General features: G+C 36.8%; 1 protein-coding gene across 1 annotated transcript in view; it reads left to right on the forward strand.

The window, feature by feature from the left end:
- The first annotated feature begins 14,660 nt into the window (after positions 1–14,660).
- Positions 14,661–22,367, forward strand: part of LOC148032069 (protein DJ-1 homolog A-like) — a 31,973-nt gene continuing 24,266 nt past the window's right edge. The window contains exon 1 of the mRNA XM_087682699.1: positions 14,661–15,098. Within this exon, the coding sequence (XP_087538825.1) occupies positions 14,877–15,098 (222 nt within the window). The 5' untranslated portion in view covers positions 14,661–14,876. The remainder of the gene's footprint in view (positions 15,099–22,367) is intronic.

Consider the following 22,367-nt stretch of genomic DNA (forward strand, 5'->3'; position numbering starts at 1 on the left):
GAGAGTTGAGTTCCTTGCCCTACTAAAGTTGAAGCTCAAGTCCTTCATCACTCACAATTATTGAGGAGAAGTATTGGAAATAACAATCATCAATATACATTCAACATGACCTTTTGATAGGTTTTTCTTTTTATTACAAGAGCTCACTACAAGAAATTGGGGGCATTTATGATAGGGGTTAGAATTGATGGTGGGTGTAGCATATGTGACATAATGCTATGGGTGTGGCATATGTGACTAAGTTTAGGGTCACAAACAAATGAAAATTTGATTGCGCATAAATGACATGCCAAGCGACATCAACGGGGACATCTACAAAACTGGTACACATTGCATAAGCGATGCTTAAAAATAACATTTCTAAGCGACATTTTTGTCGCATAAGTGACGTTTGTTAAGTATCATAAGCAATGCTCCAAGGAAAATTATACTATGAATAGCAAAACTTGCGACTTCTTCTTCTTCTTCTTCTTCTTCTTCTTCTTCTTCTTCTTCGTCATCATCCTCGATTTATAGCTATGGAGTGAGTGTAGCTATGCTATACATCAACCTTGCAGTAAGCACTCTCCAAACCCTATTGTTCTTTTTTTCTTTTTCACTTCCATGATATGTTTTCTAGAGTTTTGAGTATGAATATGGAATGTACATTTAAATTAGTGAAGTTTTAGGTGTTTTCTTAAAGTCTTTGTTTGGATTGAGAGAGAGAGAGAGAGAGAGAGAGAGAGAGAGAGAGAGAGAGAGAGAGAGAGAGAGAGAGAGAGAGAGAGAGAGAGAGAGAGAGAGAGAGAGAGAGAGAGAGAGAGAGAGAAGAGAAATATAGAGGGAGGGGAAGAGAGAGAGGGGGGAGGGCAAGAAAAAAAGAGAAGAGAGCAAGAGGGAGAGAAGAGAGTGGGAAAGATCAAGAGAGGATTATTTTTTTAAAATGTGACATTGTATAGATATCTATATCATAATATGTACAATGCATATTTGAGATACAATAAGCAAATCAAAAAGAGTTGGGTGTCCAAAACATTAAACATCACCTTTCTTAAGGTGCCTATAGGTAACCTTAAAGACTTTTTTTTTTTGGCCTATTTCAAAACGCTAAGCATATCTCTAACTATGCTCACAAAAAACCATATCAACACTAAATTCAAAACTTTTCTTTATGGCAACCTTGTTCCTATTACACCATATAACTCTTATTATAAAGACTCTAAGTATATTTCATAACTTCAATGACTCATCATCATACTTACCTTTGTCTCCAAAAGAGGCTCATTTGAAGTTTGACGTTCAAGTTTAGGCCTGCAAAATGAACCCATTCTGAATTAAAGTTGGCAAAAGGGAATCATAATGATTGGATCCAAGCATGATAGAGTGCAACTGAGGGTCGTGGCCAAAGATTATTTCATGAACCCATGGAAGAGAGTATGGACACGAATCAATCTGATGCACCAAGGACAAAATATGATTGCAATGAGAGCTCGGAGATTGAGCAAAACTATGCTTGGTTATATAGGGATTTGCATCATCAAGTCGTGTTAGATGGGGATAAGAAGACAATCAATATGTTGCCCCAAAAGAATGTTGCAAAACCCTTAGGAATAGGAGAATACTATGTGCATCATTCTCTAGAAGATGACAATGATAGTGATATAGCTAACTAGTTAGCCACCTCTGATAGTGGCATTTTAGATCTATTAGCAGTTTCTTTGGAAGAGGAAAATGTTGAAGATGAATGGGAGATTACTAGTTTAAATGTTGAAGGCTTTGTGAGGGAGAGAGTAAGGCCAATTATCAATGAAATATAAGAGCAAGATTATTGTGATAAATTTTTCTTCGAGTTTAATTCTCGAGACATAATATACGGGGAAGAGTCAAAGAAAGAAATAGAAGGGATGAGCGATGAAATAGACAGTGAAGATTTACCATTAGTTTTAGAGGCTATTGAAGTAGCAACAGAGGATACCATAACTGTTTCTCTAGAAATAGGATGAATTCCATTTGGATTTGATCAATTACCTTCTTCTGTTAAGAAGCTTTTCTTTTTATTATTGGAAAGAGAAAATACAAGAATACTATGGTAATAGGGGTTGTAGGTCTTCCTAGTCTTTATCTCCCACAAAAGATAATGATGATCCTTTGAATAAAGGGGTTGTTTCTTGCTATGTTACGATGATAGATTGGGAAGAGAAATCAGTAGATGAGCTCAATTCTAGCAATGAAATAGTGGAGATGCCTCCAAACAATATGTCTTACTCATTGGATGCATTGGAGAATGCAATTTTATCTAACAAAGATGAATTAGTTGATGGCAGCAATGTCATTCAACCACTATTGAATAAAATCACTCAACTTCAAATAGATAAAGCCACTATAGAGCATGAAGTATTAAAGAACAAGAAGTTAGTTCAATCTTTATAGATATTATTATGGTGAGGAGATGACTCATTTAGAAGATATTATAAGTCAAACAAAGGCCTTTGCCGAGCAAGTGTCACATGAGAAGTGAAACATGGAACGAGTACAATTTCAACTGATGGAACAACTAGCTTTGAAAGATGCAACAAGAAATGTACAAGCAAGAGTAGGCTTAACATCTATTCATTGTTCATCTTTAGGGAGAGTAGATGGGAGAGTCATAATGCCTATTTGTAGGGGGCAAAGGGTAACAAATGTCCCTTGGCTCTATCATCAACTATGTCAAATAAATCAACCCAAATGGGGGGTGTTTTTGAGATCTAGAATGGGAAATTTATCCCTATGGTGTAGTGATGAGCGTGTTAAGAAAAAGGTTGTACCATGTCCTATAGAGAAAGTTATGGATTTCACAATTTATGATCATGGGGTCAAATCGAATCTCTCATGGCATAAGCCAGTGGCTCCTACAAATTTCATAGAGCTTAAGCAAGTTATTCATTATTTAGGCTGACACATATAAGGAAAAGAAAATGAAGATCTTCACTCGTTAATTTGTAAGCTAAAGTGTAAGAGATGGAAGTAGACTTCTCAATATCAGTAATGCCTTGAGTGTCATAATTAGATCTTGAGATGTTATCGTAAAGACTTGCATGACCATAGCAAGAACAAGAACAAATATAAAGCACACTATTTGAAGGACTCACAAGTGTTGATGATATAGCAAGATGTGTTAAATCAGTATATGGTTGAGACCATTGAGTTTTAACAACTAGAAGAATCTTCTAGGGCATTAGTTGGGTATCAAACATCTTCTCAACCTCCATCTTAGGATCCGCCATTTGAAGTTAATGATGGGCAACTTACTAGCTATATCATGTACCCATGACAAAATCTATTGAGATACTGATTATCAAGCCTAATAGAGCTTAGACAACCTATGTGCATAATTCAAAAATTGAGACAACATGTCTTGAAGTGGCGCCTAATAAGTTTTTATTATTAGGTAGTCAATTACAAGGCATTGCTTTGGCGAAGTTGCAAAATGTCCTTAAGAATTATTCTCATGTATTTCCATGGAGTTATGCAAATTTGAAAGGCATGAAACTAGAATTGTGTCAACATCACATTGATATTGAACCTAGTGCTAGACCTATATGCTAGCACCAACGACTCACCAATCCAAATTATGCAAAAAAGGTGCATGCTGAATTTACTAAATTGTTAGATGTGGGATTTATATATCTTGTTGCATACAGTGAATGGGTTTCACCTAAAGTTATTGTTCCCAATAAGAATTCCAATAAAAATTTCATATACGTGGATTATCGAGCATTGAATAAGCATACTATAAAGATCATTTTTCTTTACCAATCTCAAATCGACTTCTAGACAAAAGTGATGGGATACCAATTAAATTCTTTTATAGATAAATTTAGTGATAATCAAATCCTAATTAATCTAGAAGATCAACCTAAAACCACTTTCGCCACAGAATGGGGAACCTTTGCTTACAACGTAATGCCATTCAAGTTATGTAATGCACTAGCTACTTGATTTAGTGATAATCAAAATCCTAATTAATCTAGAAGATCAATCTAAAACCACATTCATCTGAGAGTGGGGAACCTTTTCTTACAAGGTAATGCCATTCAAGTTATGTAATGCACTAGGTACTTTTCAAATAAATGATGGTAATCTTTCAATATCTTTTTTATTAAATGGATGGAAGTGCCTTTGAGAAATTGAAAGTTAAGTTGGTTGAAGGCCTATTTTTTGTCTCGTCTTATTGGACTAAAGAGTTCCATATTCGTGCTAATGCTTCTACGGATATATTGGGAGTTGTTCTGTGCCAAGAACATAGATCATCCAATTTATTGTGCTAGCCACAATCTTAGTGATGCAGAGAAAAATTATACCACAATATAATTGAGAAAGAATGCTTATTGATGGTGTTTGCCATTACTAAGTTTCGACATTATTTACTGGGCAACATGTTTATTTTCTGTATGGATCATGAAGTATTGAAGTAATTGTTAAAAAACCCAAACTTACTGGCCAAGTTACGATCTGGATGCTTCCTTTTCAAGAATTTGATTTTGAAGTAATTACTCATGCTGGTCGATCACATGTCTTTGCAGACCATATGTTTGAATTAATTATTGATGATATAATGAAGGGTGTAGATGATGAGTTAGCCAACGCTCAATTGTTTGAAGTTTCTATCACAATACCCTGGTATGCTAATATTGCTAATTTTCTTAGTATGGCTAAATATCCACAAACTACAAATAAGTATGGATATTGTCAAATTTTATTGCAATCACGATCATATATTTTGATGTCAAGATATCTCTATAAGTATTTTCCTCGTGAGAAAATTTACCGAAGGTACATTCGAGAATATGAGGTACCCCGCATCTTAACTACGTTACATGATGAACCTTGTGGGGGACATTTTGTAGGAGATTTGATGGTAAAGAAAGTTCTATTTGTTGGTTATTGATGCATCGCCTACATTATATAAGGATGCATACAAAAGTGTAATAAATGTCAACATGTTGGGAGATCGACTAAATGCTCTATAATGCCTTTAACCCCTATATTGGAGCTTGTACCTTTTGAGAAGTGGGTATAAATATTGCCGATCCCATTGATCCACCTACATGCTATCATTCTAAGAGATACATTTTGGTATGTACTGATTATGTAACTAAATGGGTGGAAGCTAAAGTACTTAAGACACATCGGGTTAAGGATGTCACTTTGTTTCTTTATAAAAATATTATAAATCACTTTGGCTGTCTCTTGGAATTGGTTAATGATTATGGATCTCATTTTTTGAATAATTTGATTTCGAAATTATTGGATCTCTTTAAGATTAAACATCAAATGTCTACACCCTATTATCATTGAGAAAATAGTGATGTAGAAGCTACTAATCATATTGTGATGACCATTTTAACTAAAATTGTAATAGAGAATAGGCATGATATGCACAAAAAATGACGGCCCCTTAAGACCCCCCAAATTAACATGAAAAATGGCTACGTGTGAAGCCATTGTGTTAATTAAGAATTAGAAGTGGATTAATATAATATTTATAATCCCAAATTAATAGTATAAAATACATCTTAACTTTTCCCATGTAATCCCACATAACAGTTTTATTCAAGTTACTTTGGAACCATTTGAATGTCACTATTTAGCCAGCATTTTGAACTAAAATATCTAATGTATTGAACCCAATTTAATAAAAATTAAGACCAAAGATTTTTTTTTTGAAACTCCTAATTCATCATTAATATTTGCTAATACTCTGATAAAACCACTCATATACACCAATCATAATCTCACCTCTAAATGTCATTTTACAAAGAAAGTATTCTTTAAAAAACTCTATTAATCACAAGATTTTAATAGTAGGTTTAAAATAAAAAATAAACTAGAGACCCTTTTAATTATAATCACAAATTCTTTTCATATCCATGCTTATTAATTTTTTTTATTCTTACTCAAAAATAAAAATGATCATAATAGTTATTTTCATGTATAAAACTTCAAACCCTCTTAACCAAAGATTTTCCATAATAAATGAAACTTACATACCAATTTTTATCAATAAATATCTTCATTTACTCTTGATATTCACTAATTATGTACTAAAAATATCTTATACTTATCATTTTAACCCTTAAAATTTATATACTTTTAAATCCCATGAGCTATAAGAGCTAAAAATTTATAGTTAAGTCAATGCTATCATGATTTGACTTTATTTTGGATTGCTACTCTTAATCTTTCATTAAGACTCCTAATTATTCCTAATTACAATCAAAAACTATTATTTTTACTACTAGAACACTTATATCTTTCAATAGATTCATTTCCAAAGGATGAGATTTTATTTTTAGGTTCATTTCATTATGTTTCAACTTTTCTTCAACTCAATTTCTATTAATAATACTCAAAAATCTTAATATCCATTAATTAGAGTTAAAAAATACAATTTTTAGCCTATTTTCTAACATTTTCTTATCGTTTTGATTCATATGATGTAAAAATTAAACTCTATTTGATTCATTTAAACCTCAAAAACTAAAATATCAATACATTTAATGCCTATTCCACTCAACTATGCATTCTTCTTCAACATTAATTAGAAACAAATGTATCCATTTAACGTAAGAAAGAGAGATCATCAATTATATTTGATGATGTTGGTGCTTGCTCCTCCTCTCCCTTTACGCTTAACAATCTTCAAATATTCTAATCTCCTTTATTCCTTACACTAATATCTTCTAATCCGTCCTTAAGATTAGTAGAAATTACTCTCTCTATGCGATGAAATAGGCTTCACGATTGGAATGATGAGAGAGGAGATGAAAGAAATGATCGATTGCAGTCTATAGATACTAAAGATGAGACCAAATGATGTAGCAAATCACTAATAGCCCTCTAGGATGATGGCGCCCTGTTTCTTAAGTGTTTTTTTTTTTCTCTCTTGCTTAACTCTCTTCACAAGACAGCCCCCCTACCCCAACTTCTTGATTGTCCACTTCTTTAAATTTTCAAGTCTCACAATTGAACTGGTTTCCCTTTGTAGCCTTCCACATCTATGGCCTCTTTTTGACCCCGCCCATGACTTCTTAACTCAAATTCTATGCATATACCAATTTTTTTTGTGTTCCTTGCAAGATGGTTGCAAATGTTGTTGTGCTTACGAGGGTGCTTGGGACTTGGAGGGGAAGAGTATTATTTTTTCATATTTCTCGCTGTTGGCTATGAAGACTTAACGAACAATGTAGTTGTTATAGTAGTCCTTGAAGTTTTCTATTTCTTGGTTCACGATATCTCACTAAACTAGTGAGGAATGAATGATAACTAGTTATTTAGAGCCATTTTTACAACTTTTTAAATGCAAATTGGATGGTTTCGATTATATATTACATAATATTTCTCATAAAAATTAAGTTGTAAAGTCATATTTGATGGTGCCAAGATGGAGTTAGAAGTAGAGAAGTTTGGGATGTTTTGGACGATAATTTTTAGAGGTAAAAAGTTAGTAAGTGGCAAAAGGTGAATGCAAGATATAAGATTTTAGTGGACGCGAGTAAAATTTTAGATACGAAAGTAAATGTGGGCAGAATTTAGTGCGTATGCATAGAATTTAACTCAAGAAGCCATGGGTGTGGTTAAAAATGGGCCAAAGATGTGAAAGGATGCCAAGGGAAACCGGTTCAAGTGTGAAACTTGAAAATTTAAAGGAATAGACAATTAAGAAGGGGGGGGGGGGGGGGGGGGGGGGGGGGGCGGGGGGAGTGAGGGGGAGCAAGGGGGGGCTACCTTGTGAAGGGAGTTGAGCAAGAGAGAAAAAAAACACACAAGAGATAGGGCACCATAATCCTAGACGTGTATTGATGATTTGCTATAGCATTTGGCCTCATCTCAAGCATTTATGGGTTGCAACAACCAATCATTTATTTAATCTCCTCTCTCATCATTCCAATTGTGAATCTATTTTATCACATACACAGAGTAATTTCTATCAAGGTTAAGGACAGTTTAGAAGATTTTAATGAGGAACAAAGGAGATTAGAAGATTTGGAGATTGTTGAGCATAAAGGTAGAGGAGGAGCAACCACTAGCATCATCAAATACAATTGACGATCTCTCTTTCTTACATTAAATGAGTACTTTCATTTCTAATTAAAGTTGAAGAAGAATACATAGTTGAGTGGAATATGTATTAAATGTATTGATATTTTAATTTTTGGATTTTAAATGAATAGAATGGAGTTTAATTTATGCAATACATGAATCGAAACAGTAATAAAATGGTAGAAAATATATTAAATTTTATATTTTGAGATCTCAATTAATAGATATTAAGAATTTTGAGTATTATTCATAAAATTTGAGTTAAAAATATTTAAAATATAATAAGCTATTATCCTTTGAAAATGAATCTATTGAAAAATATAAATATTTTAGTAGTAAAATAATATTTTTTATTAATTAAGAGTATTAATAAAATATTAAGAATAAAAATCTAAAATATAGTTAAATTATGATGAGATAGACTTACCTTTAAAATTTTAGCTCTTATTGCTCTCTGGATTTAAAGTTATATAATTTTAAATGTCAAAACGATAGTTTTTTGGTGTTTTTAGTGCATAATTAGTGAATATTAAAAGGAAATAAAGATATTTAATAATGCAAATTAGTGTGCAAGTTGAATTTGTTATGTAAAATCTCTCGTTAATAAGGTTTAAATTTTATATTTGAGAATAATTATTATGAATATTTTTATTTTTAAAGCAAAAATAAAAAAAATCAATAAGTATGGAAAGGGAAGAAATTTGTAGAAAGAATGAAAAGAGACTCTAGTTTATTTTTTGGTTAGAGTCTACTATTAAAATCTCGTGATTAATGTAATTCATAAAAGGATGTGTCCTTTGTAAAATGATGTTCAAGACTGAGATAATGATTACTGCATGTTAGCAGCTTTATCAGAGTATTAGCAGAGTGTAATGATGAACTATGAGTTTTAAACCAAGAAATTTCTATGTTCTAAATTTGGATTAAATTGGGTTTAATACACTAGATGTTTTAGCTCAAATGCAAGCTAAATAGTGACATTCAAATGGTTCTAAAGTAACTTGAATGAAACTATTGAGTGGGATTACATTTGGAAAGTTACGATGTATTTTATACTATTAATTTGGGGCTAGAACAATCGTATTAATCCCCCTTCAATTCTTAATTAACATAATGGCTTCACACACATAGTCATTTTGCTTGTTAATTTAGGGGGCTCTTAGGGGGCTGTCGTAGGGCAACAAATAATGATTGAATGTGAAATCTAGTTTCATAGCTATGTTCCATATGGAGTGAGGATCAACTAACAATGCATTTGTTATTGCTCAGGGTATAGAAGGATGTTGCACAATAGAAGAATATAGTGATGAGAGTTTTTAAATATACAAGATAGCATAGAGATAGCTAAAGAAGCTAAAGCAAGAGCCAGAAAACCTTCATGAAAAGATTATGATTTGGCTTGTAAAGACATTCATACTTACATGAACATGTATTCAAGAGTAGCTTGAAAAGATTTAAGGATATGATTACTTGACATTGTTTTGCTAATATATTGAGAATGCACCTGAGAATAAACCATTTTACAAACATGTATTAAATATTACTAGTTTCAATCAAGAGCAAATCCTGGGCACATAGGAAAAAGTATGTAATGCAAGCTATGAAGAAAGGGTTAACTGGGACTTCTATATGGATTCTTCACTCTCTTATCTTAGAGTTTTGTGTCCTACTTTCAATCAAGAGCAAATCTTGGGCATGTAGGAAAAAATATATAATGCAAGCTATGAAGAAAGGGTCAACTGGGATTTTTGTATGGATTCTTCACTCTCCTATCTCGGATTTGAAATTTGGTAGGAAGTGTCCAAGAGGGGACTTTGCACAATCACACAAGTTAAGAAACAATCGTTCACATTACATAGTGTAACTTAGTCCCTTGCCATGGATCGTTCCTTGACTCATGCAATTGATGTCCACTCTCAACATACAATATATATGTATGAAGGAGAGTTTTCTTATCTTTAAATCCTTGAAACCTCTTTTTGATACGAATATTTGTTATCTTGGGAGTGGATACCAATTTCATGAGTCATAGAAAGATCCTTAGCAAGGAATTGAGGTACACTTCATAATGCTATTGATCTTTCTTTGGCTTATGTAAATGTGTAAAGTCAATTCATGGGCACTTCTTAGTAAATTTGAACTCTAAGATAAGAGAGGGATGAATTCCTATAGAAGTCTCAATTAGGTATTTCTATGTAGAGCTTGCAACACATGTAAAATTTTCTCTTGATCAAAAGAAACATTTAATATGATTACAAAATTATTTATTCTTGGTGTGGCATTTTCAGTACATCACAAGAATGATAATGGACAAATGAGTTTGATGTGTCTATGGACCTTTTTAGAGTGCTCTTGAATTCATGATTATCTAAGCATGAACATTTTTGTAACCTAGACCCTATCTTTGCCATAAAGGTTTTTTTGGCTCTTGATTTATCTTCTTTAGTAGTTGGTATGCTATCGTGCCTATTTTGAAACTCTTCTCACTAGATGGTAACAATCCACACGATACCTTGAGCGCTTCAAAGAACTTCCACTACAAGTGATCAACATCAGTTCTAGGTGTATTGTCGAATGATTCTCAGCCTTCACCAAACACCCTTTCCAAGCTTCATTTGCAGTCAATAGGTCAAGTTTTAACTTGTTTTTAACTTGCTTTAGTCACATTATAGGGGTTTAATTAATTACAAAGTATTTTGAGAAATAACCATTGAGTCAAAGTATTTTGTTTTAAGAATAGATTACTACAAATGTTGTTTATCATTTTTTTTCAAAGTTTGGCAACTAGGACTTTTCTTCTTTGAGTTTCTCACTTTTTTACTCCGTGTGTTTCTTTAATATTATGCAGTCCCTATGTGGGCGGCTAGAATTGAACTCACATACCTTGGCTCACAATCACGAGCCTTGCTGTGATCATATATTTCACTCAAGTTAGCACGATAACTTCATATTAGAGTGAGTGAAATATTTGATCACTAGAGACCAACTTTAAGTGAAATATCGTGGAAACATCGTTGAACCGTTCGAGTCTTGACTACAATGTGTAAGGTAAGAAGGTGATATCACTTCAACTCATAATCAATCTTACCTTCTTTTTTTGAAAAAAGTAGTGAGTTTGTATTAAATAAATAAAGGTATTTACATTAGCAATAAGCTATTTCCAATGATACTTACATAGCAAGAGACTAAGTGATCCAAAAAAGAGGGGGAAGTGGGGCATAAGCCTATCTAGAGTCCATGGATAACAAAAAAGGATAACTGTGAGAGCTAGAGGCCTTGAAGCAAGCGGCATGTTGCAACTTTAAAAACATGGGAGTGAGTTAGAATTTTATTGCACATGGTAACAGCCTCTTACTAGAGATCGTGAAACTCATCCATTGGGAGCCTCTAAAAACCATTACGAGGAACTAGATTCCTAATGCTCCAGATCCTCCTAGTTGTTAGACCTCTAACTAAATCAAGGAGGTTCTTAGAAGCTACCTCATTATATGCCCATGTCTCCAAAATGCACTATTTTGGATGTGATCCTTCCATCAAAACTAGCCTTCTCCAACCATTTCTTGAGCTTGTGCTTTCTTGAGCCCTATGTAGTCCCAAAAAACTAGGGTAATTGACTTGGATTTTCTCTTACATGTAGATACATTATCTCATGTAGGCAGCCTCCTAGAGATCAATGATTTACCATAGCAGAACATTGATTTGATGGGAAGGGGTGGCCAGCCACACATGCTTAAGCCTACACTTCCATTGCCTCAAAGTGGTATGGGGGAAGGAGTGTTGCCAATCTACCATGGTTTTGAGAAAGATTTGTGCTTAGAAACTTCCAAGTCTTGCCTCTTCTTGCATTCGAATATTAGTTTACTCGATGGGCTAACCAAAAGTTGGATAGGGTCGGCATTTGCTCAAAAGTGAAGGATGGTCCAATTCTCCTCCACTTGACTTGATTGTCTTACATTCTTGCTTTCACAGTTCGAAAAGGGAGTGTGTGGTTGATGTGTGCGTGTGCGTGTGCGTGTGCGTGTGCGTGTGTGCGTGTGTGTGTGGGGGGGGGGGAATGAGAGAAAAGGGAAGAGCAAGAATGAGGGAAGAGAGGGAGGGAGGAAAAGAGTGTGTGAGGAAGAGAGACTAAGTAGAGAGAAAGTGAGAGTATGAGAGATTATGTCTTTTATTTTTTTTTTAAGCATTGCTTATGGGAACTCTAAGCCAAATGCATTGTCTATGAAACTAGAAACACACGTCACTTATGGGATGCCCACCATTGCATAAGCCACTTGTAACTACATATGTCACTTAAGCCATGAGTAGAAGTGATGCCTATAATGACAACATTTCCCTCTTTTATGTGATAAAAATCGGTGTCGCTATGACCTACAATTTGTAGTAATGGCTTGGTGATTAAGAAATGGAAGGCACCACAATTATCTTAGTAATATAGATCCCTTCCGGTTCCCTCCAATAACATTAAATATCCATCATGTTGATGCTCAATCAACACACACACACACACACACACACACACACACACACACACACACACACACACACACACACACACACACACACACACACACACACACACACACACACACACACACAGATTGAGCATATTTCCCTATGCTACATGGCATGTTCTCTTGCGTCCCATCCTCACAAAGTAATTTAGAAAACCACTTAGTTAAGACATTTGTTCCTTTATCCAAACTAATCACGGTTTAAATACATTAAGCTAACAACTTAAGTAAATATTGTCACAATAAAAACCCTAAACAATATTTTGGACATCCATTCTATAAGCCCTAATGTAAATACCATAAGATAGAGAACCATTGGGTAAAAGATGTCATTTATTACCTTATAGCATGTAAGAAACTATCCATCTCACATGAGTCTATAGGGGATTTTAAAATACCCTTTAAGCTCATGTGATATGGATGGTTTCTTATAGGTTCACCCCTTGAGTCACCAATTCTTCCCTTCTCATTATCTCCTTCATTATCATCACTAGACCTAGTTAGTCAAAACTCACATATCATAGCCCTTACACTCATCCTCCTGCTCATGCCACACCTTGATTGTTCAATAATCTCCAATGTCATCACCTAGTCAACAACTACCCTACTCCTTAGTGAATTCATAGAATCTTGTCAATCCAAAGATAACTCATTTTTTAAAGAAAAGAGAAGTATGTGAGTTAGTTAAGATGGAGACACTATCCATTAATTTGAATACAAAGGGAAAGGATGTAAACATTATGGAAACATACTATTTTCTTCTTCTTCTACTTCATAGTAATTGTCTACAAATGATAAAGGAAAAATACAACGCAATATTTTCTTCTTCTTTTCATATACCATATTGGGTTTCTTCCTTATGCATAACAATATGCCTCAAACCAAAAATACCCCAAGATAGCTTAAAAACATCTTTTGAGTGCAAGGGCCTTAAGTATCTAGATGTTATAAGAGAGAGCAAGAAGTGGGCTATAAATTTTATATTGAAGGACATCACACTTCTTGTAACCACTTCTTCTTTAGCAACTTTAGCTATAAAGTAGTCATTCTACACATTGATGCTAACCACCTTGCATGCATGAAAACCAACATCTATTATAGGGTTGTCCAAGAGATTGCAAGGTTTAGGATTGGTTCAATCAATCACAAAGTCCAAGTTCAATCTAATCACTATATGATCAAATCCAAACATGCAATATATAGGGAATAGAACTTATAAAACAAGGTTGGATGTTTTTGCATGGGTGCTTACTCATTAATGCAAGGTATAATATGCATGCATGCAACATTTAGGAACATGGTGAAGCCAAAAGGACACCATACCATGACACTAAGGGTTGGGTAGACACATTATTGAGAACCATTGCAACTGTAAGGGTTACTAGGACATGCTTTCTATTCAAACAAGCTACTAGTACTATGGGACTATGATATATAAGGCATGGCCATCAATGAGGAAGGAGCTATGTTGGTTTAGGGAGAAACAAGTGACACTCACATAGCTTTATGCATTGCACATTCGTGGAAAGCTACTCTTTTTTCCATTCATTTTGTTAACACATTTGGCTACTCATTTTTGTTATTAACAATACCATTCATAACAATATCAAAGAAAGAAACATTAATATCACATTCATTCATTAGTGTAGCTAAAGTAAGTTCTTCCATTTGTTTTTCCTTTCTTGCAATTTTTAGTTCATCTTAAGAAGCTAATATCCAATCCTCTACGAAAAGATAACCCTATAAGGCTATTTTGGAAAGGTGAGGTGAGGGGCATGCGTTAGTTGGCTAAAGCTCATGACTAATCCATTTGAGCCTCTAAAGATAGAGGTACATGTATGGCTATTTTATCCTCGTCAAAATTTGCATTGAACCCTCCACAAACTAATGGATGCAAAGGATCGATCCAACTTTTGCAATGGACTATCCTCATCAATAAGATAAGGGCCCCTTTGCTCCCGAATGTAATGGGAGCAAGAGGATCCCCCTCGCCCCACTACCACATGACCACACTCAATGCAAACAAGGGGAGTGGGATTGCGTTAGCCCTATTGCCCCTAGGTACAACATGGCTCTAGTGTTGCACAAATTTTTGTCACAAAGAGACTCTTACTTTGAAAGGTACCAAGGGCGCCTCAAATGGGACAGCTAGATAAGTGCAAGCCCATGCAACCTTCCACTCACCAAGCCTTGGCAAGTGCAAATATTCTCTGATACGACGCAATGTACATGCAACATCACCAAGAGAGGTCACGCATTAGGAGCCGCTGTTGTCTATAATGCTCTGATTGAGGAAAATCTATGGCAATGCAAGTTTTCACGGAAGCGACCTGCAAAATTTCGTGCTCGAGTGCCTTGCCATCGTTGTCGTCATCTTTCTGCTCTTCAACATTCTGCTTGAGATGTCCTCCTTCGAACTCCCTCGCACCTCGATCTTTCAATGGCGGCTTTGCGGCCTTGGCTACTTCTACGCCTGTGGCGGCGTCTCCTACCTCGGCATCTTCTCCGGTCTCTCCAAAGAAGGTACGCCTCTTTGCTTCTCCAAACCGCTTGATTGACAACGGTGGAGTTTTGAAGTTTCTAAGGAGGAGGAAGAAGGAGAAGAAGAAGGGGAAGAAGAAAAGAGCTTTCACGTAGTACGAAAATCCTAGTTCTTTGACGAAAATCCTAATGCCGTCAAAGCACGCGTGGAGAGAGAGAGAGAGAGAGAGAGAGAGAGAGAGAGAGTGTGTGTGTGTGTGTGTGTAATTACAGGAAAAAAAGAGAGATGAGATGACTGCCTAGCGAAAGAGCCTCCTTAGGCCTTAGTGGCTTCAACATACTCTACCTTTGTAGTAGATAGGACCGCCCATTTTTCTACCGTGGGCTACCAATTCCTTAGTTGCTGGATTGGTATTTTGGCACCTAGTTGTGGGCTGTCCAACTGTTCACCCACTTTAGTATTCTTATTTGCCTATTTATAGGTATATTTCCTCCAATTTTAGTCATCACATTCACTACAATTGCTTTCTGGTGGAGTGGAGAGAGGGAGACAATGCCTACTATCATTGACTTAGAGCGTGAGCTTTTTACTGGCTTCTAGATTGGTATAATATTCTTTTGTTCTTTGTAGTGTTTCTCTTTCCTCTTTGTGTTTGTGCAGCCTATTAGAGTAAATTCTTATTCTTATACTTCTGTTTTTATCCCCTATTTTACGTGGTATCATATGTATGTGTTAAAAGTTTTTGATATTGTTACTACTGTAAGTTTGCATTTACCCTATCTTGGTGTTGATTTGATCTACATTTCTTTACTATAGACTACTATGCTATCACTAGAATGAGAAATGGACTTAATGGTTTAATTAAAATGAACTCTAATCTTGGTTCACCTAGCTCTTGGCACGGTGATCATTGTATTTGTAGTAAAGGACTTGGCATTGCGCACGTGGTGAATGAGTGTATAGGCTATTGTCAGAGTGCAGCGATGCGGAAGCGTAGAACAAAGACTAAGAGAGAGTGAACACAGAGAGAAGAGAGAGAGAGAAAAGGAGACAATGTAAACGCAGAAAATCTGCAGTGTAGTATGTTGTATAAGAGTACAGAAATACACAAGGGGGCAGAGGAAATATCTGCGTATGTCTCCGACTTGATGACCTCGATCTCCGTCAGCCCGAGCACAGTCTGTCTCAGCCAACAGATCTCAAGATCAAAATCTGAATCACTGAATAATGACAAAAACAAGTGTGCACCAGGGGCTAGCTATTTATAGCCAGGAAAAATAGCAATCACAGCAGCAGGTCGGCTGCATTAAATGCAGCTGGCTACACCTAAAATAATGTAGAATCTATCCGATTGCCCAGTGCCTGTACTTGCTGTGCCACGTGGCACCTGTATGCTGCCTGCTGTCCGACTGCTGACTTGTCCTTTGCTGACGTGTCCTCTGCTGTACGACTGTCTACCGTCTGTCTAGGAAATGCCTGTCTAACAACTATGTGGTGCAAGGGCAAGGCAAAATGAATAAGGTGCGATGTGAAACTTTCATCGAATTGAAAGTATGCACCTTAGAAATGAGTTACATTATTGAAAGTTCCACTTGGTGAGTAGTTTACTTAAGGCATTTCAGTTATTAAGTAGGCCCTGAACTTAAGTTTGGTCTAGTGAGTAGCTCACTTATGATTAATGATCAAGTCATCAATTTGCCCTTACTAAAAAATGTGATTTGATTAAGGAGCAGCTTGTTATTCATTTGAAAACTTGACCTTTGCTATTTGGGTCTCTCTCTCTCTCTCTCTCTCTCTCTCTCTTTTGGAGTAGCAAGTTTGGAGAGCTGTAACAATAGAAAGAGATGCATACTTGCTGATTTTTCGTGATGAATCGTAAAAGGAGAGTGTTTTGCAGCCATCGTGAGGTGCTAGATAGTTGGGAATCAATTTCTTTCTTCTTGTTTTTCTCTCTTGGACTTTGCAAGTTTTGCTTTATAAACCACAGATCAAAATTAGGGTTTGTTGTTTATAGTAGATCAGTGGCTAGGCTTTGCAGAAATCAATCATTTTGGGTGTGGGATTGCTTGTTGGAGACATTCCAACCAAATTGTACTCATACTAAAAATGTCTCTTTATGCTTGAACTCTGTGAACTTCTAAACTTGTGTTTTGGGCTGAAGTCTTGAGAGACATTCTTTCTCATATCCCTTGCCTTATTTCATTTTCTCTGCATCTATCTCACAATGATTTCCTTGGTTCTGCTATTGATGACAAGCTTTATGACATTGTATTCTCATGTAGTGTTTTGCCGAAAGCTTGTTCTGTAAAGATTCAAGTTTAGTTACGGATGCTGTCTCTAGCTACAACTCTTGATACTCAAGCTTTTACAGCTTCAAAGAGGGGTGTCATGCAAAAGAAAAAGAATGTATGGTGCTACCATTGTGGCAAGAAGGGACATGTGCGGAAAGCTTGCAAGACATTAGAGGCATAGTGGCAAGAAATAGATAAAGAAGATGGGTACCGACTCCTTCAACGAGTCATTATCATCTTTAGGTTCCAGCCATGTGGTCAAGGTGATGGCTCCACTAGCTTCCTCTTCTACAGTGAAGGTGAAGAGTCTAAAGGAATCCTTTTCCTCCTAGTTTTAGTGGTGTGGTCATCCCTCAAGACTCTCTAGTGTTAGAGAGGGAGAGTGAGAGGATGGTGGAGGTGGGGCATCTGAGCCTCATCCATATACAGGTGCAAGGGATCCAAAGTATGGCTTTGGATACACATTGACAAAGTGTGGGAGATTGAAAAAGAGCAGATTTGGCTCAAGTTGGTGGCCACATGAGGGGACACTTTGGCGGTTTGGCTAAAGGCAGTGAATCCATGGTTAGATATTCTACTATAGAGGCATTGTTGACAAGCATGGTTGAGTGGTGTGACTACTTTTTGTTTTTAGGGCTTGGTACGATTGACATTTGACATTAGTGCCTATTCAAGGCACCTTTGTGGTGGCTTGCACACCCACTAGTTGAGTATCGGTCATTGTTATATATACCATAATGAGCCATTATTTGTATATTTCATTGGATTGATCACTTCTGATTTGAGAGAGGGTGTTAGCGGATTGTATATCTCATAGGTGAGTGTGTATTTTAGTGTGAATTTCTCTGCTTGGTTTCAGAGAGGGTTGAGGATGGGTGGCCGAATTTTGGATGTCAGTTCCTTAATTACTCCATAGTTATTTGGGTGCCTAGTTGTGGGTTCCCCAATTGGTGACCCACTTTGGCATTCTTACTGCCTATTTCCTTGCACTTTTAGTCATCTCATTCACTACACTTGGTTCTTGGTGGAGAGAGGGAAATTGTGTCTACTACTAGTGACTTGGAGTCCGAGCTTTGTACTGTCTTGTGCATTGGTATATACTATATGGATTCCATTTCTCGAGCATATTCATCTCGTGTTTTTTTGTCCCTCTTTTATATTTGTGTTGTGTAGTATCTTTTAACCACTCTATCTTTTTTTTTTTTTTTTTTGGTTGGGGACATAATAATGCCCATGGGGGGAAAAGAGGGATGGTTGGCTCACAAATTACAAAAAAGAGCATAGACAAAGTCATCCACAAGGGTGTTAACGATGAAGGAATGGTATATTGACGATGAAGGAATGTAGAGGTATATGAAGGTATGGCGGTGATAGAACCATTGGTGGAGATTGCTTGGGATCCAATGAGAGTAGGGCGGTCATGGGTGCTATGTAGAGAGAGATGCAAAGAGTAATGCTACATGATGAGAATGCTTATGTAGCAAGATACCACTTTGACAATGTCCCTCAAGGGGAAATTGTTCACTCACCCAGGTGTCCTTCTATAACGATAATAATGATCATGCAATGTAGAGGGTAGGTACAATAGGAAAGGGATGTTGATGTTGAAGACAAAAGCTGAGACTTGAAGATACCAAATGAAGGGTAGAAAACCCCTCTTAACCATGGATGTTGATGCTGAAGGAGAAGGATCCGATGTTGGTTTTTGACACTTTGTGTAATGACGAGAATCAATATAAAATCATTTACTCTAATGATGAAGGTAGACTTGACACCCCTTAGTTTGAAGAGCCAAAGGAGAATTAGCCATCTAGCATGCGGAACTTGCCCATACTTGATCTTGGAAGGAGGCTCCTATGCCAACCAATTGGTGCAGGCAAGCTCAAATCTTAGCCTTAGAAGATGGCTTTGTTGAGTTAAAAATGCATTACAAACTTTACAAACTGATTAGCTCTTTTAAACAGCCTTTAAACATGTAATTACCAAAACTTTCATTAAAAAAGCAATGCATTCCTAGAGAGTTTTTGTGTCCCATAAGCAAAACCCTAATTTTGGAGGCTCCGCTTATCTATAAATAGAAAAGCTACCCACAATTCAGCCTATCCCTCTTTTGCAGGTCGCATCACTCTCTCTCTCTCTCTCTCCCCTATTGTTGGTACCCAGTTTTCGGTCTTCAGCCTGTCTACATCGGCTGTCTAGCTTGCATCTATTGCAGCCCTATGTGACGACCTCTATTTTTGCTGGTGCTAGCCACTTGGTGACCCCAAGGTAGAGGCTGTGTTTTGCTATAGGATTGCCAAATCAGCAGGTGTCATCAGTTTTCCTCACCTACTACGTTTTGTTGTAGGAATGGTATAGAGGTATATGAAGGTATAGTGGTGATAGAATCGTAGGTGGAGACTGCTTGGGATCCAATGTGAGCAAGGTCGTCATGGGTGCTTTGTAGAGGGAGATGCAGAGAGTAAGGCTACATGATTAGAATGCTCATGTAGCAATCTGCCATTTGGAAAGTGTCTTTCATGGGGAAATTGTTCACTCACCCAGGTGCTCTCTACAATGATAATGCTGATCATGCAATGCAAAGGGTAGGTACAACAAGAAAGGGATGTTGATGTCGAAGACTAGAGCAAAACTTGAAGATACAAGATAAAGGGTAGAAACCCCCTCTCAACCATGGATTTTGATGTTGAAGGAGGATTTGATATTGGTCTTTGTGTGGTGCCGAGAATCTATATATAAAATCATGTATTCTAATGATGAAAGTAGATTTGATACCCCTTTCTTGGAAGAGCCAAATGAGAATTAGCCATCTGGTATTTGGAGCATGCCTGTACTCGATCTGGAAAGAGGGCTCCTATGCCGACCAAATGACGCAGGCAAGCTCGAATCTCAACCTTAGGAGATGATTTTGTTGAGCTAAAAATGCATTACAAACTGATTGGCTCTTTTAAACAGCTCCAAAACATGTAATTACCAAAACTTTCATTACAAAAGAAATGCGTTTAGTCCATCCCTTTTTTGCAGGTCACGAGTCTACACTCTCTCTACTGCTGTTGGCACCCAATTTTCAGCCTTCAGCCTATCTATATTAGTTGTCTAGCTTGCATGGACTATATGCCTACATGGCGACGTGTTTTTCTACTGCTACAAGCCATTTGATGACCCTAGTATAGGTTGTGTTTTGCTGCAGGATTTCCATGTTAATAGGTGTCATTTTGCTTTAGGAATAGTGTAGAGGTATATGAAGGTATAGCGGTGATGGAATCGCAGGTGGATATTGCTTGGGATCCAATGTGAGCAAGGTGGTCATGCGTGCTTTGTAGAGAGAGATGCAAAGAATAATGCTACATGATGAGAATGCTTGTGTAGCAAGGTGTCACGTGGACAGTGTCCCTCATAGGGAAATTGGTCACTCACCTAGGTGCCCTTCTACAATGATAATGATGATCATGCAATGCAAATGGTAGGTACGACAAGGAAGGGATATTGATGTTGAAGACAAGAGTCGAAACTTGAAGATACCAAATGAAGGGTAGAAATCCTCTCTCAAACATGGATGTTGATGCCGAAGGAGGATCTGATGTTGGTCTTTGTGTGGTGCTGAGAATCAATATAAAATCATGTATTTTGATGATGAAGGTAGACTTGACACCCCTTAGTCGGAAGAGCCAAAGGAGAATTAGCCATTTGGTACATGGAACATGCTTGTATTTGATCTGGGAAGAGGGCTCCTATGCCAACCAAGTGGCACAAGCAAGCTTGAATCTCAACCTTAGGAGATGGCTTTGTTGAGCTAAAAATGCAACACAAACTGATTAGCTCTTTTAAACAACCTCAAAACATGTAGATACCAATTCTTTCATTAAAAAAGAAACACGTTCCTAGAGAGTTTTTTGTCCCATAAGCCAAACCCTAAATTTGAAGGATCCACTCATCTATGAATAGACGGGTTGCCCACCATTTAGCCCATCCCTTTTTTGTAGGTCACATTAGTCTACACTCTCTCTCCTGTTGTTGGCACCCAGTTTTCAGCCTTCAGCGAGTCTACATCCTAACATCAAATGTCTAGGTTTTCAGTTAGATCATGAATGCCATAAAGATATCCCCATTACGGTTATATTAGAAGAAAATGTAGTGCATTGACTACAACCCTACTTGGCGACCTAATTTTCTGTTGTTGCCAACCACGTGGTGACCCCAGGACAGGTTGGGTTTTATTGCGGGATTGCCACCTCAGCAGGTGTCATCAAATTTCCTTACTTGCCGCCTACATTTAGTGCTTGCGCAAGTCACTCTGCGTCAGCACACCCTCTCTTGCTTGATTGTTTCCAGCATTCGGTGATAAGTTTCTTGCACGTGGGTGGTACACTATTGTGATCAACCATATCTAGCCTCTAGACTGTTGCGTTTTAGCTACCAACTTGTTGCCCTTCTATTTTCCACATTATCTCAGCTTCGACTGGTGGTTACAACACTTGGGATTCTACTCTAGTAGATGTTACATTGACTATTCTCATTACTTTGTGTCTTTGCGTTTTGCGTTTTTACGCTATTGTTTGAGTTATTGTGTTTCAGTGGTGTTTGTACATTTTGGTTTTTTCTTAGTGCAAGCCCTAGCATATCTTCAAAGGCTCCAATACTAGTTGAGAATTGCTAAGATAGTAGTCCACTATGCAAATGGATCTGATGGTGGATGAAGAAGGAAGACATGACATTCCCCTTCTGGAAGTACGGGGGATGAGTTAGCCACCTAGGCAGTCGAGATGTGCCCATACTCGATCTTGAGAGATGGCTCCAATGTTGACCAGTATCGTAGGTACAATCACCAAGATAGTAGTCCACTTGACATGAAAAAGAAACAAACTAGTAGTATAGAAAATGACGATAAATGTTAAAAATAACTCAATTGAAAGGAAAGAAAGACGGATGCCATGATAAGGGAGGTTCAAATATCCTTGGCCCTCGAGTGACAATTGTCATCTGCATGGCCATGTTTTAGCAAAAGGCACAATATTTCTT

The sequence above is a fragment of the Lygodium microphyllum genome, chromosome 8, assembly GCF_053477565.2.
Source record: "Lygodium microphyllum isolate KBCC chromosome 8, Lygodium_microphyllum_v1.1.10, whole genome shotgun sequence".
NCBI lineage: Eukaryota > Viridiplantae > Streptophyta > Polypodiopsida > Schizaeales > Lygodiaceae > Lygodium > Lygodium microphyllum.